The 18915-nt window shown below is 41.3% G+C and overlaps 1 protein-coding gene across 2 annotated transcripts in view; it reads right to left on the minus strand.

The window, feature by feature from the left end:
* Positions 1–401: 401 nt before the first annotated feature.
* Positions 402–18915, minus strand: part of SMARCE1 (SWI/SNF related, matrix associated, actin dependent regulator of chromatin, subfamily e, member 1) — a 44644-nt gene continuing 26130 nt past the window's right edge. For both annotated transcript variants that reach the window (XM_063300694.1, XM_063300695.1), the window contains exons 7-11: positions 18676–18847; positions 13028–13200; positions 11065–11166; positions 1621–1831; positions 402–748 (exon numbers count right to left, since the gene is read on the minus strand). In XM_063300694.1, coding sequence (XP_063156764.1) covers positions 537–748; positions 1621–1831; positions 11065–11166; positions 13028–13200; positions 18676–18847 — 870 coding nt within the window. In that variant the 3' untranslated portion in view covers positions 402–536. The remainder of the gene's footprint in view (positions 749–1620; positions 1832–11064; positions 11167–13027; positions 13201–18675; positions 18848–18915) is intronic.

The following is an 18915-nucleotide window of genomic DNA, read 5'->3' on the forward strand; positions in this document are numbered from 1 at the left end:
AAGAATATTCTGGAGAGGCAGGAAAAATTGTTTTTGAATAAACTGCGTGGCTCCACACACCAGTAGTTTTGGATCTAGTAGAAATGGGACACCTTTTTTTTTTTTTAATGAACAGTTATTAAACTATGGTTTTCACAGATAATAACATTGATCCGGTCTGAAAGAAGCTGAAATTTGGAATTCATAAATTTATAAAGCTTGCACAAGGATCAGGCACTAAGCTGTCAGCTTCTAACTAAGAACAAGAACAAGATAATATTCCAAAGGCTTAGACATAGGAAAATAACTGAAAATCAATCATAAAGCTAAATTGTTTTCTTAAGAGGTGTGATGCTGTTCTTGTAAATCATATTGTGGTATAACTGTTGTTTTTGACATGGCATCATATAGATTAAAAAAAATTAAACGTCTGGTATTTATTCTGCAACAAACAACACACAAACAACAACACCAAGGACAGTTTACATATCACTCTTCCACAACTCATGAATTCTTTTAAAAAATGAAGACCTACATAGAAAGAAGTGGCTTTGTTTTTATTCTTTCTTTTCACCATCTTCTGGAACTACTGGGTCAGCTGGGGGTTCTTCAGCCAGGGCGCTATTGCTTTCTGAACCAGTATTGCTATCGCTTGTTCCTTCCTCCGCCATGCTTTCGACACCTTCTTGCCCACTCTCCTTGTCTTCAGGAGTAGATGTCCCTTCGCCATTCTGCTGACTCTCAATGGCTTCTTCTGCAGGAGGTTCTTCTGTCACAGAAGAAAAAATGCTGTCAGTGAGACTCTTAATTACTGGAAAGTGTTTCAAGTACAAGAGAACAAACAAGAGTAAAAAAAATGAACAGTATGCAGAAAAGAAAAAAAGGAGGCTTAAGAACTATCAGGCATACTGTTTACATCTTAGTCAACATGTTGGTTAGCTCAATGATCAGACATGCTTTGGGCAAACCATTCTGTTCCTTAAGCGCTACTCTTTAGCAATGTATATCCTAAAATATAATCAAATTCAATAATTTGGTAAACTCGAAAGAGTGCTTACTGGAGATCAGAGAGACGAATGAGGTGTTGAAGGCATAAGACACACCCATACACTAAGAGTGGTTCTCTCCCTTGCCCCAAATTCCCCACCTGACTTGAGGAAAATTCCACCTGCAATACTTGAAATAAATACAAGCCCCCTCTCCCAAATGCATGACCTCTGACTTCACTTTTCTGAAATGAACTTCTGACTTCTTAGGCATTGGGGGACTGCTATGAGGCCATGGAACTCTTCACAAGTTAATTTATATTAAAGGTATTTCCAAGAAAGGTAGAAGGCTTTAAAAATTACTGCCTCTGAAAGAGGTAAGCGTGATTATTTGATATGGATGTGTCTGTCTACCATGCATGTATACAGGGACAAAGACAGATGAAAGGAGGAATGAGAACAATTTCTGAAAAATGAAATCTGCACATGCAGTACAGATGGCTGAGAAAAACAGTAAACTCTACTTTGTAAACTCGTCCTCTATTAAATTTATTTCCCCCAAAGATCCTTTTAAAAGGCACCATTTACAAAGGAAAATGTTTTCTCTTCATCTCAGTTTTCTGCTATGTGGCTGATGGTCACCCCACCCCATCACCTGTTTCCATGGGGGGAGTTCCCTCTTCTTTTTTCTCCTCCACCTTGCCAGCCGCTGGCTCCTCCTCTGGGCCCGTGCTGGTCTGACTGCGCTCGGCTTGCTCTGCAGCCTCTTTCTCCCTTTCTTCCTGCCGCTTGCGGGCTTGCTCCTCGGCCTGAGCAATTTCCGCTGCAATTTTCTCCATGTCCACTTCTACCTTCAGGCTGCACAGCTGGCAAGAGGAGCGAAAGAAACAAGTCACTTTTGAATCCAGGGCTCCTATCAGAATATTTCCTTACCTTACTACTATAGTTCAAGTCTTATTTTACCACAAACTCGCAAAGCGGCTTTGTAACAACCTATTTTTCAACCCATCCACTCCATACACAGTACGGCAACTTTGCCAGTCTAATGCTCCCTGGATATGCTGGATTTTAACTCCTATTACTTTCAGTTTTTTAAAATAACCTGAGCAAAACAAGTTCATTAGAAAGCGATAATATAGTATTGTGTGCTAAAATCCCAGAGGTGTTAAGAGGATCCTCACAAACTGACCATTTGGATTTTTTCATTCTAGCTGGTGAATGCAGAGAAGCTAATTTGTATTCGGGGCAACACACTTTCTATTGGGGATTGTGTAGCAATTTTTCTGCTTCATTTTCGCTTGCTCATATATATTATTTATTACATCAAAATAATGCATAAAGATTTATTGGAACAGGGATACCAAAGTCACATGATCAACATTATTAGCTGTAGGAGAATTCTGAAAGTGCACTATGATATACACTAAAATGTTGCTTTTTGAAATTGCAGGCTCTAGTTCTCCTGTGTCTAGCCAATACTAGATCTCACAAACATAACTAAGAAGTCTCCCAGAGTCACTGAGAGTTAGGCAGCATACAAGTTTAATTTATTATTATTATTATTATTATTATTATTATTATTATTATTATTATTATTTTGTAAATTCTTCCATCTTCAAAAGGTATACTTAATACACTGTTTCTGTCATGAGTACTGATGGTGAGCAGGAGGGGGCCTCTATCCAGGGGGGAAAACGCATGCGCAGTACTGAGGAATTAAGCAGCCATTCAAAGAGACACAGATCAGACCCGCCTTGACTTTTGGGGTTTATCTGTCTGGGTTTTTCCCACGCTTCTTCAGTTTGTTAGGATTCTGTTTAATGTAGCAGTAATAAACACTAGAGACCTACTCCTCGTCTCAGCGTGATTCCTGACTGTTAGGACAGCTTCCCTAGAAATATTCCAAATATACCAATATTGTTCATTGGTCTGGACAATATCAAGAAAAATAAAATTAGAAAATACAATCATACTCAATATTTTTTTTTCTAAATTCAAAGAATACCTACTCCCGGTACAACATGAAATCACATCTCTAGCTTGACTCAGTGTGTAACACTTCCTGTCCCATATACTGTGGCTCCATACGGTCAAAAAATGCATCATTTTTATTATAATCAATACAAACATGCCAAATGGAAAACCAAAGTACCAGAAGAACACAAAACTTGGAGAAGGAGCAAAGGAGGCTAATCCACATGCCAGACGACAAAGAAGCCTGTTTGCCAATACTGAAACTTCTAACCAGATATGTCTAAACCTGCAGAAGTATTCTTCAGTGAACCAATTATAAATCTGAAAGCAAATAATCATTTCTGTTGTAATTCTTAGTCATCTCTATTCATTTTACAATACTTTAAGTACTGCACTTATATGGCTTTAGTGAGTGCAATAAACTGATGTATGCAATTCACTGACAATTCAGACCTGGCTTTGAGAGTTTATGTAATATGGCACTATTCACAGGTTAGCTATTTATCACTGCTTTTGTAAGATCTTTCTGTGAAGGAAAAGAGAGAGAATAAGAAAACTAAGGAGAATTCAACAATGTGCTTAAAATGTAATCTCAGATGTGTCTAATTGGAAGTATCATTGATTCAGTAGAGCTTATTTTCATCTAAGTGCTACAACTCTATTTCTGATAAGCTCAGAGAGAATTTGTTTTCATGGTTATCAGGGAATTAAGCTTCTTAACTGATATTTTATTGATGTACTACATTTACACCCTACTTTCTCCCAAGCAACAAGACATATCCAAGTTTTCCAGGCTGCCTACCATCCAGCTGGCTACTCTGATTTTATAACTTAAATAGGATTGCTGCTTAAATAGGATTCTTTGTTACATTCACCCTCTATTATCTATATTGTTGTGGTATATAATGAAAACAATGCCATAAAGATTTACATTACCCCACCTTGTCCCACTGAACCCATCTTGTACAGATTAAGTGATTTATTATAAAAATGTCAAGTTTTGTCATGTTCACATTCTAATGTCTGGTTAACATTGTAACGGTTCACATGTCATTCTCTGTTCCGTATCCCTTCACCCGGGGTTTTTCCATTCTGTTGCCCTCCCTTGTTTTGAGGGCTTGGAATGCATGTTTGGGTTTGCGCTCCTGTTCAAGGTTACTTTCCCAGGCGCGTCTAACGGCATTCAGCACCTGGGAGGGGGAGCGTCCTGACGGGCGACGGGGCGGGACCTGCCCACAAGCAAGGCTTTTAAGTTTGTATTTGGCGCGCTTTTGCTCATTCTCAGCTTTCTCTGTATTTGCATACTATTCCTTTAATAAATCAGTTATCTTTAAGCCCGAGCTTGTGAGACTGAGTATTTGGGTTTAGGCAATCGTTACATAAAGCTGAGAATCATTTTTTCCATTTTCCGCTGGCCCCATCCAATCCTTGGATAAGAGGGAACGCTAGCGATGACAGAACCTCAACTTCGCGTAAGTGAGGGAGGCGAAGAAGAGCGGGAGGTGGTCAAAAGCCGACCAGCGCTAACCTCGAGAGCGCAAAGAGCAGCACGTCGGGAGTTGCGAGATACCCAATTGGACGAGCTGTTGACATCCATACAGGAGAGTCTCAGGAGTGAACAGAGATCTGTTATGGAAAGAACCACGGGGAGGGGGTCTCCCCAATTGGCCTGGGAGCACGAAGTCCCTCTGTCACCGAAGGTGGTGATAACCAACCAACCCCAGGAGGAGCCGGTCACTCCGGCCCGTATGAGGGCATTGGAAGATAAAATGGATTTAATAGTAACGATCCTCAAGGATCTACCCAGAGAGGATCAGCCCAGAGAGGCAGAGCCCACCCCGGAGGATTGGGAGGAAGAGCCGTCACAGTACCCCAGGCACAGCACCCTGTCGACCCGGGGGAGAAGTAAGACTCGATCAGCCCATCAAAGGGGAGAGCGAGAGGCAAGACCTCCTAGGGATCGACCACTTGTGGGGGCTCGGCGTACGCTGTCATTCGCGGCACCGCCACAGCCAGCTGAGCCGGCAAGAACCTTCCCACCATTTGGAGTGAAGTTTGATGGGGATCCCGCAACGCTCTCCTTCTTTATTACGAATGCCAAGCATTATATGGAAGATTGGGGTCGGAACTTTCGGTCTGAACACGGCAAGGTCAATTTCATTGCCAACAAGCTGAGAGGAAGGGCAGCGGATTGGTATGTGCAACTATGCCAAGCTGAGGCAACTGAGTTAGAGGACTTCGATGAATTTTTGTGGGCACTTAAAGAGCATTTCGAAGACCCCCTAGCTCAAGAAACGGCTAAAAATGACCTGCGGAAACTTTATCAAGGGTCCCTCTCAGTTGCCAAATATGCGTTGGAGTTTAAAGCCTTGGCAGGAAAAGTGGAAGACTGGTCTGAGCCAACAATCATCGAATTGTTCAAGCAGGGGCTTGAACCCGAAATCCTTCGATGGGCTCTGGGCAGAGATGATCCCAAAACGCTATATGGGTGGATTCAGTTGGCGGGAAGCGCAGAAAATGCCCTACGAACCTATGCCCATACCAAAGAGCTTAGACAAACACGTCTCGCTAGAGGAGCGCGCGCATCTGGACTTGCCAGCCGCCCCAAACCGAAAACCTGGGAAGAAGAGAGGGAGCAACGGTTCTCCAAGGGTCTGTGCCTCCGATGTGGAAAAGAAGGGCATCGAGCCACGTCGTGCCCGAGACGCCGTCCAGAGGAACGACAGACGAAACCCGCGATTAAGACGCCTGCTCCTGCTCCACCGCGAAAACTGAAGGCAGCCCTCGCGGAACTGGACCCCCCCGACCTACCCTTCGGAGAAGAGGAGGAAGAGTTGCAATTCGAGCAGCCGGCGGGAAAAGCCTACCACCTGCCCTGAAGGGCGCCCTAGGGCAGGTGGAAGAAACCGGGCGTAACCATGATTCGGTGAGTGGAAACTTTCCCACACTGACTGTTAAACTTAAGCTGAGCTCACAAACCAAAACGGTGGAAGTGTGGGCCATGCTAGACTCGGGTTGCTCCCGTTCTCTAATGCACCCTGATGTCGTAGCGGCTCTAGAACTGCCCACGTTCCCTTTGCCAAGACCCATGATTTTCACCCAGTTGGATGGAACTATGGCGGGAGGGAAAGCAGTTAATCTTTCCACGGGACTGGTCGCCTTGCAGATGGGCTCCCATCAGGAAAAGCTGCCATTTGTGGTAGCTCCAGTGGGGGGTCCTCTGGTAATTTTGGGGATGCCTTGGTTTGTGCAACAAAACCCTTTCATCAACTGGCTGCATAGAACTGTGACGTTTGCGGATGGATTTTACAAAGTGCCCGAAAAGGACCTATTGGAGGACATGGAGGGTGGAGGGGTAGCGTATACCACTGTACAAACGCTTCAACCTCTTGAGGGGCTACCCAATCAGTACCAAGATTTTGCTGAAGTATTTGGGGAAAAGGAAGCAGATCGCTTGCCACCCCATCGAAAAACGGACTGTGCCATTGAGTTTTTACCAAATGTAAAATTGCCTCACCCAAAAATATACCCCATGTCTCCCAAAGAGCTTACCACGCTAAGGGAGTTCATTGACAAAAATCTGGCTAGGGGTTTCATTGAGCCTGCTAATTCCCCGGTAGGAGCTCCTGTCCTATTCAGGCCAAAAAAGGATGGGTCATTAAGGCTTTGTACCGATTTCCGCGGGCTCAATGCGGTCTCAATATTAAATAAATATCCTTTGCCCCTGATCAAAGATATGTTATCACATCTGGCCAGAGGTAAAATTTTCTCAAAACTGGATTTGAGAGAAGCTTACTTTCGCATTCGCATAAGAGAGGGGGATGAGTGGAAAACAGCGTTCAACTGTCCTCTTGGGGCTTTCCAATATAAAGTTTTACCATTCGGTTTATCTGGGGCACCCGGGGTTTTTATGCAGTTAATCAATGAGGTCTTGCATGACCACCTATTTAAGGGAGTACTAGTATATTTGGATGATGTATTGATTTATACTGAAACCATGTCAGAACATATCCATTTGGTGCGTCAGGTACTGGCTAAATTGGAAAAAGCAGAGTTGTACGCAAAACTGTCAAAATGTGCGTTTCATCAATCGCAAATTGATTACCTAGGCTACCGAATTTCAGCTCAGGGCATTGAAATGGACCCTGCAAAAGTAGAAGCTATTGTAGCATGGGAGCCTCCCCGTACCAGGAGACAATTACAAAGTTTCCTTGGATTCTCTAATTTCTATCGGGCATTCGCCCAAAATTTTGCAGAAATCGCCCTCCCCCTTACTGAACTGTTAAAAACTAAAGGACAGGGGGATACGCGACGTTCGAAGAACCCAGGCGCGCTCCTTAAATGGACTCCAGCCTGTCAGCAAGCATTCCAAACGCTCAAACAACTTTTTACCACCGAACCAATCTTACAGCATCCAAACCCCTCTCAACCCTTCGTTGTACAAGTCGATGCTTCGGATTTTTCCATAGGAGCAATTTTGTTACAATCTGACCAATCGGGCGCTTTAAAACCCTGTGCCTACCTCTCTCGCAAATTCACTGAAACAGAGAGACGTTGGCACGTTTGGGAAAAGGAGGCTTTTGCTGTAAAAACGGCTTTAGAGACGTGGCGACACCTACTGGAAGGTACTTCCAACCCTTTTGAAGTCTGGACTGACCATAAAAACCTGGAAGCTCTAAGCACCAGCCGAAAACTCAGTCCCAAACAGCTGCGCTGGGCTGAGTTCTTCAGCCGCTTTGACTTCACTCTTAAATTTATACCAGGCAAGAAAAACTTTTTGGCTGATGCACTCTCGCGCAGACCCCAAGATGATGGCCCAGGGCCAACGGTCCAAGGCACCGTCTGGACCGACAAACAATTAAGTCTGGCAGCAGTGACTCGCAGCCAGACTCGAGCACAACCGACTCCGCCTCCAGTCGCTCCGCCTTCCAGCAGCTCACCTCCCTTGTCAATTCCCTCCGATTTGCAACAACAGTTGCTCTCCCACCTTAAAACGGATACTTGGTTGCAAGCCAACCGACACATGTTAACTTTCACCGATGATCTTGCCTGGCGCAACGATCGTCTCTATGTACCCGCAGCTATGCGGAAAACCATACTACAACGTTGCCACGATGACAAGCTAGCTGGGCATTTCGGCTACGTGAAGACTTTGCACCTCGTTCGCCGACAATTCTGGTGGCCAACTTTACTCAAGGACTTAAAAGAATATGTCACTGCGTGCCCTGTATGTGCGGCGATAAAGCGCAAACCGGGCAAACCCCAGGGTCTCCTTCAACCCGTAGCCACTCCGTCGGTCCCTTGGCAGGATATCTCCATGGATTTTATCGTTGATCTACCCCCTAGTCAACGCAAAACTGTCATTTGGGTCGTCAAAGACTTTTTCTCCAAACAAGCCCACTTTATCCCCTGCGCTTCTATCCCTACCGCGCAACAGCTGGCACGCCTCTTCCTCATCCACGTGTACCGTCTCCACGGTATCCCCGCCCGTTTGGTGAGTGACAGAGGCACACAATTTACGTCACAATTTTGGCGCGCATTTTTGAAACTTCTGGGTACGCAACAATCACTTTCTACTGCTTGGCATCCGGAAACGGACGGATCTACAGAGGCTGTTAATTCTACCTTAGAACAATACCTCAGAGCTTTTGTTAACTACCAGCAAGACAACTGGGTAGATCTACTCCCATTTGCTGAGGTCGCTTACAACAATTCCATTCATCAAACCACTGGTCAAGTTCCCTTTAAAACAGTTTTTGGACGCGAATTTGTTCCCATTCCTGAACTTCCTCATCCTCAACCGCTCCCAGCCACCCTCGCTGGATGGGCGGACTCTCTCAAGGACTCATGGTCTAATATTCTACTTGCCCTTCAACATGCCCAAGCTGCCTATAAACGCCATGCTGATGCAAAGCGTTCCCCAGAACCATCCTTTGCAGTCGGGGATAAAGTCTACTTATCAACTAAGTTTATCAAGTCCCCACAACCCTCTAAAAAACTTGGTCCTAAATTTGTCGGTCCTTTTTCAATTGTTGCGCAGCTCAACCCTGTTACGTTTAAACTCGATTTACCTCACAACCTTAAACGTTTACATCCTGTTTTCCATTGCAGCTTACTCAAACCCTGCCTGTCATCGGACCGTTGGCATCCACAACCCACTCCTCCACCTCCCCTCATGATCGACAACCAGCAACACTTCGAGGTGGCATCTATTCTCGATTCCAGACGCCAGCGCTCTACTCTACAATACCTCGTCCGCTGGAAACATTTCCCTCATCCTGAATGGGTTGCTGCTCCAGACGTGCATTCTCCTCGTCTCGTAGCCCAATTTCACTCTGCCTATCCTGACAAACCGGCTCCCTAATGTCTTTTGGGGGGGCAATATGTCATGTTCACATTCTAATGTCTGGTTAACATTGTAACGGTTCACATGTCATTCTCTGTTCCGTATCCCTTCACCCGGGGTTTTTCCATTCTGTTGCCCTCCCTTGTTTTGAGGGCTTGGAATGCATGTTTGGGTTTGCGCTCCTGTTCAAGGTTACTTTCCCAGGCGCGTCTAACGGCATTCAGCACCTGGGAGGGGGAGCGTCCTGACGGGCGACGGGGCGGGACCTGCCCACAAGCAAGGCTTTTAAGTTTGTATTTGGCGCGCTTTTGCTCATTCTCAGCTTTCTCTGTATTTGCATACTATTCCTTTAATAAATCAGTTATCTTTAAGCCCGAGCTTGTGAGACTGAGTATTTGGGTTTAGGCAATCGTTACAAGTTTTATTCACCATAAATGCTCCTAAATAGATTTTCCACACACATACGATTTTTTCCTTAGGAATTACACTTAAAATTTTATAAAAATGTCATACATACAAATGATATTTTTATGAGAATGTCATCTTTGACAACATTTGAGCCATTCTGAATCTCTTCCTACTCTTCAATATTTCATAGGATGTTCCCCAGGGCAGATGGAAATTCTCTTAACAATGCTGAAAACTTTTCTTTTTAGAGGCTAAGCACTGCCCCTTATTCATCCCCCAACTTACTCAAGCGTTTCACTAGTGCAAGGAGTTTAGCTAACAACATGGAAAGTTAGAATTGCCCAGGAGCCCTCTATTAATGCTGAACTAAAATTCCTACTAATGTCTAGAGTGATTAGGAATTGTGATCTAATCCTTTTGGAAGGCACCAAATTTGGCAAGACAGTTCTCCGATGTTATGTGAGGCTAAAAATATGGATTTAGAGCAAGTGATAAGTTTCTAAGGCAATAATGTATCCATAGGGAAGTTCACAAGTATAATCAATGAGCTATCGCTGGTCATGAAGCACTTAACGCATAAACCTGTATCCAGGTCCCAAACGGAAGATGTGAATGCACAGAATGCAATACTTCCCTACTGAAGGGAAGAGGTAAAGAGAAGGAAAATATTATTATCCATAGTAAACTAGCAAATGAGACTAGAAAGCTAATCTGAAACTGTTTTCCTGATAATTTTCTATTTGAAGGTATAGTCAATCATTTGAATTTGCTCCTCAGCCTGCAGGTGATATAGTTAGACCCAGGTATACAAATGTAGAGAAAATGCAGTGTATGGGTCTCTCTCAGATGTTTTAGACTTCCTCCCTAGGCATGCAAATTCCAGTTCCAAAATCTGGAAAGCCATCAAATTTTCTACTCCCAACTTAATGCTTTGGTTCGAAAAGCTGTAAACTTTTTGTCTTTCATTTCTTTTATTTTGGAATTGGCATTGCTGGAGAAGGATGGTATTTCTCCATTATCCCTTTCCAAATTATTCAGTAGGACATAGGAAAAATGTTTACAAAAGGTGTCAGGAACTCTCCTTCAAATAAAACTAATCCTAGATTCAGGGTGATCCAGGTCATGTATAGATTTTTTGAATTCAGGCTCCATTTGTACTAATGTCCAATAAAATATTTTATTAGGCATAAGGATCCAGGCACAAAAAAGTATAAAAAATTGCAACTATTTTTGATTTCACCCCCAGCTACTTGCAGGACTGGGGCACCACAATATTAGATCCAACATACACATCTTTCCAACTGAACTGAAAAAAGATCAGGCACTTCTACAGATGTTCAGAGTAAGCAGAGATGCTCTAGAGAACCCTACCCTTTTAAGCTCATTGTTAAAGGATTCTGTGCTTTCCAAAAACTTCCTCTTCTTGTCTTGATGACGTTCTTCTATCTGAAGGAGTTCGGCTTCTAGTTTACGCTGTGGGGTGGGGAAAATGAAAATATACAGTAAACAAACAAAGGACATATGCTAGTTGAAATATACTGCATATTTGACTGCTAGGAAAGGCCATGAACAAGGAAAATTGAGTTTATTTTTTGCAACACAACAGTAGATCTTGAATGCTTTGGAAACTGGAAAGCAGAAACTTGACTCAAGGGCTGTTATGGGCCTTTAAGGCTTTGCACACACTGTAAAATGTTTGTGCTTCAAAATAAGACAAATATTCATGCCTGATTATCTGAACAATCATCCCTTTCAGATCTTTCTAAAATGATGTATCTATCTTATGCCAAAACCTGTCCTGCGTTTAGAAACCCTGCTCACATGGATCAGTAGTTGTATGGCTACTTGAGGTCTATAGAAAAGTGCTCAAGATTTCTTTATGGATTTTATAAGAACTATGCAAGTTTTTTTTTCAGGATCTTTCTGATGTGGGTTTCAACATTGTGGAACAAGAAGTTCAAGACCAGAACATTCAGAATAAGCCACTTGCTTTCTGTTCTAATATTAACAGCAAGATCATTAAAACCACAAATCTACCAATATCAGGAATTTAACACACATGTAGAAAACTAGGTTCTGCTATTTCCATGCTAATGACAAAGTGTGGCAACATCTTTAGAAGCAGCAGCTTCTAGTTTCATTTGATTGAACAGATGCATTTTTGTGACACAGCACAGCATGTACAGAAATATTTGAATAGGCTACACCTTTTTCTTATAGCTGATCTCCCAAAAGTTATCATCTGAAGTACTTAGGTTAGACCTCACCCCTTATCCGTCCTAAAGGCAAGTCAGAGAGAGGTGAGCTCTATGAGCAGAAATATTCATGATTTTAGCATGAATCAGGTATCAGAAGAAATTTGGGGAATAACTCAAATCTGCTTCATTGAAACCACACTCATGCTCATCGGAAAATGTTCTTGCCTATTTGAAAGAATGGATCAATATGAAAGTTTTAATATTGGGCAAGAGTTACAATCCTTCAGGGTGAGTAGAAAGAAAATTCAAAACAAACCATTCATGAAGAAAGCCCACATGAACTCCCCACTTTTTTTCTAAGAAAGAAAAAGGTCTGCTGCTTCTCCACCTTGCATATCCTGATCACTGATAGAGCCCATACCAACAAACTGACTTATAAATATATATTTAACTGTCATAAACTGTGGGAGGCAGAGTATTGCTGTTTTGTTTAAAGAGCCTTTGAATTCAGCATTTTGCATATACCGTTTCTTGCATTTCACTCAAATTGTCTGCAATCTCTAAATGTTAGTCTCTCTCATGTCTTCACTATAACTCTTCATAATCCTCTACTTTTCCTTAATATTCAATCTGAAGAAAAAGAAAGCTTGCTCACAATTTTATAATTTATTTAGCTCTGAGATACTATGCTGTAACGTGGGGATTTCTGTCCTAATATATCACATATAGCAAGATATACTGTTTCAAAGTTTCTGCCATTTTTATGGCTTCTGGATTAGTTCTGTAGATAGGTGAGCATGGTATTTTATTTGGTTTCCAGCCCAGTTGTGTTCTAATTAGTCTATCCCATGAGAACATATGCAGAACCTAGTACTCCAGTATCTTGCTGCCTACAGATATCCAGCCACTAAGAGCTGTTGGAATAAAAATATTTTTCTTTACTTCCAGAAAATGTATATGCTTGAGCCTTGCTTGCTCAGAGAAAATAATCAATTTCATTTGGAAAGTTACTTCTGTTGACTTCATACTGGCTTGATTACCTCTCCACAAGCATCTTTCTGTGGTTCACCACTGCCTTAAATAAGCTCTCTCCCTAAACCCCACCCCACCCCACCCACTTGGTGTTCATACTTTACCTGATGAACCATTAATGACTGGACTTGGCGTTTGAGGACTTGCATTCTTGCTGTAGTAACCACAGATCTAACATCAGGGACTACGCTTTCACTCAGGATCTCACTAATTAAGCGATGGTTTCTCTGGAAACGGGCAGTAGCAGTATGTTTCATAGAAAATCCATCATCATAATCTGAAACGAAATCATACGCAATGACGACTATATAATCCTGGGGTACACTCTATTCTGTTCCTCTATTCCTTTCTACCAATTCAATCTCCTTGATAAAAGCATTTCAGCTTCCTTTTCTTCCTGAACACCTGATGGCTCGAAAGCTGACATGTGTAAAATAAAAATACATGTAAATATACACCTGCACATAAACTACTAAATTGTATGATAAAATTTGAGTTTCCTTAGCAGAGAATATAATTCAGTCCTGCAAAGATAAAATAGTTGGTTTCCATGTAACAGGGAGGCTAAGTGAATAATAACTTCCCTAGGCCAAGGATACATCCTGAATGTGTATTAATACATTGCATATATTGATGGCTTGCAGGCAACATTATGTTGGCTTGCAAAGTAATCTCTAATTACAGACAGTAGCATGTGTAGAATAACAAGTGAAGTACACTTGGAGTACAACTAGGGTTTGATTGCACTTGTGGCATACTAACTAAAATGTACCAAAACTGACTGGTATAGTCCATACTGTTATCAAGGAATGCTTTAAACAGCATAGAAATGACCAAGGATGTTAACCTTGTCTAGACCTTCTCCATCTTATTAAAAATAGCAATATGAAAGCCTTGATTGACTAAAGCCATGTTGAGTTGTGGAGGTCAACATCTGGGTCCATTTGGTGATGACCATAACATATGGAAAATTGCAACTTGGTACGTAAGAGAAGTAAATGGTAAAGAACGTTAATTAACAAATGAAACGAACAAGTGAATAAAAAATATGCTAGCTGTCTGTGCAAATAAAAGAAAGAGAAAAGATATAATAGATCGGAATGAAGATAATCTGATCCAGTGGGATTGATGAACACATGCAGAGAAGTGAAAGTGTAAATTTAATTACAGGTAGTCCTCACTTAGTGACCACAATTGGGACCAGCAACTTTGTCGCCAAGCAACATGGTCACCAAGTGAAAAATCACATGACTGCGAATGACTTATGACATCACTTCCCATTTGGTTGTTAAGCGAGACACCGCAGCTTGCTAAGCAAGACATCACATGACCATGACTTGTGATTTTATTGCCAGCTTCTCCATTGACTCTACTTGTCAGAAGCCAACTGTGAAGTGCGCAAATGGCGATCATGTGACCGTAGGACTCTGCAACAGTTGTAAATGCCTGCTGGTTGCAAAACACCTGAATTTCAATCACGCGACTCCTTACTCTGAAAGGGAATAGTCTTATTTCCAATGAAAAACTGTCAGGAAATAACAACTTTCAAACACATGCTTGATGGCATGATGGGGGAAACAGAACTGCAAAAAAGGGCCTCAGGGTCTTTGCAGCCTGCAAGTCAGCTTTAGTCTATCCAGAAAATTCATACAAACAGGGATATCTTTAGTTGGGACAAGGAGGCAGACAATCCAAGTTATCTTTCGGGTGCCAAGGATAGGCAAATTGATTCCCATATTGAATCAATTTTGAATTTGTATTCCCATGAGCCTTGACCAGCATGAACCATAGTGAAGAACTGTGAAAATGGTAGTTCAAAATATACAGCATCAGAAACGGACAGACAATCCCAGCTATGTTATATTACGTCTCAAACCCAATGTTTCTTTTTCTAAATATCACTACACACAAGTGTATTTTTCATATGGGAACTGTAAATGATTTTTAAATAGATGAAATCAATTACATCCCATATATGTTTAACTTGGAAGCAGATTGTTCTGTGCTCACTGACGTCTACTCCTAGGCTAGCAGGCAGTTTGGCCTTGTATGTAAGTCTAGAAAATATACTATCCAGCAAATATATACACTCACACAGAACCCTGACAAGGAAAAGTCACTTCTGTGTGAAGCCAAACAGTTTTTTCTTTCTCTTCATCAGCCCACTTGCTTACTTACAACATCTTGCTGTTTTCAGCTACAAGCTTAGTTTTAAATTAAAGATGGTTCACCGCCATATTAGTAATTAGCAAAAATGACCATTGGCAGAAATGAAGTACATTTTATATAAAATAAAATGTATTTTGTAAAGTATTTTACTTTATACACAAACTCTTTATATAATTAAGGTTTTGATTTGATATATTATACAGAAAAAAGGTCAGCCACCATTTTACACATAAATGTAGCATGTTAAAGGAATCCTGTATAGCAAGTTCTCACCCTGTTCTCTGTCATCATTCCCTATGAAAATAGCTACTTAATGAACTTGATTGTGAGTTCATGGCCACCCATTTTCCTCCTGTCAGAACCACCTACAAACTAGTGAAGGAACATCAAAGACTCAAGGGTCAAAAGAATCTCTCCAAAGTGCTTTTCAAAAGACAGGATGAAGAACAGATACGGGCTTGGTCTCGTATCTCAATAAAGCTATTTTTGGAAAAGTGTCACAGAACAGCAAACTTGAATTTCTAGCCCATCCCCTCCAGCTAATGAATCCCGTGTTTTAAAAAAGTGTTGAACAGCTAAATATGCTAGAAGTAGCATTTAGATGGGCCAACAGGTCTGTTCATCCTATTATATTTCCCTTGAGTTTAATTTTTAAAGTGATAGTTGGGAATGTAAATTATATTATATGCCCTGACAGCCCATTCTAATAATTCCAAGTGAGCATACAATTCAGGATTCTCTCTCCCAGGTACTTGAGTGCAGAATTCTGGCAGCAAGGTTCACAGGTTTTAGAATTCAGATACCCATGAAGCATATTACACACAAATCAAAGGGGGGGGGGAAGCCTGCTTTTCTCTAAAGAATTTATTTCTAAGACAAGATACCTGGATTCTATGCAGTAACTTGAATGGAACCATGCAACCAAATGCCTGATTTTAATAGTAATAATAATTTTTAAAACACAGTTGAGTTTGGTTTTTGTTTCTGTCCATACATGGTTTCTCTCTCTCCTCATCCATCCTATCTCACCGTGGTCTAAATGTTATTAATTGGAATTTGAATTTATTGAAAACCAGCAGCTTCTGGGAGCCACACCAAAAATACAAGGGGCAGAGATGTGTAGCCTTTGAACCTCAGGTAGTGCACCTTTATGTCTACTGCATAAGATGGAGTCAAGGAAAGGCAATATATGTCATTGTACTACTGAATGACTGCTTATAATACCTCTCATAAGCAATGTATGATTGCTTATTTTACTGAACCTCCCACAATGAAAACAGCTGCTCTAGAAAGGAATATAACTTGGCTACATGGCACAGCAGAAAGGGACATCTGTCTCCCTGATTTTTACCCTCAGGTTTGAACCCATTAAAAAATAGATTGCATTGAAGAAAAAAAAAAGGAAGAAAGAAGAAAATGATCCTATCATTGTCTGACTAACAGAACAGGAAAGGTGGGGTGAAAGAGATTCATGTCCTTTCAGTTGAATAGTTCAGTTGAATAGTTTCAACAAGGTGTTGGTTTTTTTAAAGCAAAGAAAGTGGAGAGAAATAGTTCAACCTCCTTTTGTGAGGCATCAAGATGAGAGAAAAACTACCAAAAATGACAGCTATAAGCAGAAGCTGCTGGATCTATTCAAGGTGAAGTTAAAAAAAGCAATTCTATTCAGATATTCATGGATGATTGATCCGGGATCAAGCTGGGTACCTTGTTTCAAACATGTTTTAAAACATAAGTGAAGAACTGTCATAGCATAATATTTCGGGTAAGAGTTGTAATTTGGAAGGCCTGCTGGTCAACTGTGAGAACTCAGTGCGTAGTTTAGACAAGCTATACTGCGTCAGCTTCAACCTTCACCCCAATCTGAACAGGGAGATAAAAAATAAAGTATTGTACAAAAAAATAAAGTACTGTACTGTAAAGTATTGCTGTGAGGACTGCTTAGATAAAAGGGAAGTGCCACAAGCTTCTATGCAAGCCTTTCTCAATGAAAACATAATCACTGCCTATATACATTAAAAAAGCAGTTCATAACATTTTCCTTTGCGCTTTGGGGAGGAAGTTTTGGGTTCTTCCATTGTTAAATCATGTTAAACTGATTTTAGTGCTTACCCTACAGATTTTGGTATGAACCATCTCCAAATGGCAGGATATTATGCCACCAATTTTCCACAACTATGTTCAGAGATGCCCTGGAGCCCACAAAAAAGGGCTTGAAGGTCACATGCAGCTCCAGGCCCTCAGGTTGCCTATTCTTGTTCTACAATAAGCAGCAAGTATAATGCAATCCCAGATACAGTGGTACAGATAAAATTAGAGCTGGCTTTGAGCGATTAAGGCAATTGAGTCCTCAATGGCAGGCATCACAACACGGTTCCCAAGAGCACCGCTTTCTTTTTGTCTACACAAGGGAATGACTGCTGGGCTTACCGGTGTTGTTGCAATGAGAGGCAAAAACTGTCTTTCATTGCTGATATGGAATGTCTCAACACAGTGATCACATGGGGGACGTGTCCCTATGTGCAACTACTTTTAAAGTTCCCTGTTGAGGATGTTTAAGGCCAAGATAAAACAGAGACCCTAGATTGTCTGAGAGGAAGTGAAACATGTTGATAAAGAAATATACTGATCAGAATTTCAAAGGTGAACATATACTTAATTAATACTGATGGATTCAAAATGGTTCAGCAAATAAACATCCCGTTTTGTGAGCCATTCAAAAGACACAAACTAAAGTTATACATGCATATGAGAGAAATTGCAGTTTCTCTAACAGTTCATCTGACTTTACTTGGCTTGGGCAAGGAATCTAGAAGACTGGAATATTTAGTAAAAAAAATACCTGGCTTTTCAATTCTTTTCTACCTGCTTCTTTCAACAGACTGACTTCCTGATCTGATCTTGCAATTTCTGTGGTACATTTCAATTCTGTTCTCAAGTACCTATGAAAAAGACTCAAGGCCTTTAAACAAGTGAAGAGCATAGTTGATTCTCTCGTATTCAACCCCTTGGGACAACTTTACAGGTCTCTGGCCAACAGGCAACTCCCTTTGTATCAGTCCAGTGAAGAAACAGGCTTATTTTTCAAAACTGTCAATTGAACAGCTAAGCCCAGAGGTCTGCAAAAATCAAGATGCTAGAATACATATTTTTCAAAGCAGTATATTAATCAAATCCAGCTGCGTGCAAATACTTGTACAATAGGACATCTTGAATTTTTCTATCTTTGATGACAGAGTTGTGCTAGTTGGTGTGAGAACTGTTTTTCTCCCATGCACAAATTAGTTGAAAACTATAGATTGCTAAACAATACTTGAAGGATGTTTAATACTGTTGCTTTTGTTTTATGCAGCTTCACCCTATTTGTGTGCAGATCCCAAACTAAGAGTGGTAACATTTACAGAAATGTTCCCAAACAGCAAATGGTGTTTTGTGGACAGTTTTCCAGCAAGTTGTTTTAAGTGGGGAATAAGAGATTGATTCCGGAATTCTGAAAAATTCCACTGCCAAGTAAAAAGCTACAACTCAAGCATTTTCCCATTTTTTATTGGCGGGCAACACTATTTCTCCTGCTCTTGCTTACCATCTGGATCCTCAGCAGGCTGGATGCTCATATAAGGTTCACCCTTCTCCATCCGGGATTGCCTTTGCCTGCTTTCCTCCTCCAGTGCAGCTTCGGCACGGCTTTTGGCATTGATGTAGGCAAGGTAAGCAGGTGAATTATGATAGGCCTTCATTGATTCATTGTACTCTATCTACAGGTTGACAGATACAATTTTTTAAACAAAAAATTATAATAAATCCCATCTCCCATACCCTTGGG

This window comes from Candoia aspera, chromosome 4 (assembly GCF_035149785.1).
Source record: "Candoia aspera isolate rCanAsp1 chromosome 4, rCanAsp1.hap2, whole genome shotgun sequence".
In the NCBI taxonomy this organism is placed as follows: domain Eukaryota; kingdom Metazoa; phylum Chordata; class Lepidosauria; order Squamata; family Boidae; genus Candoia; species Candoia aspera.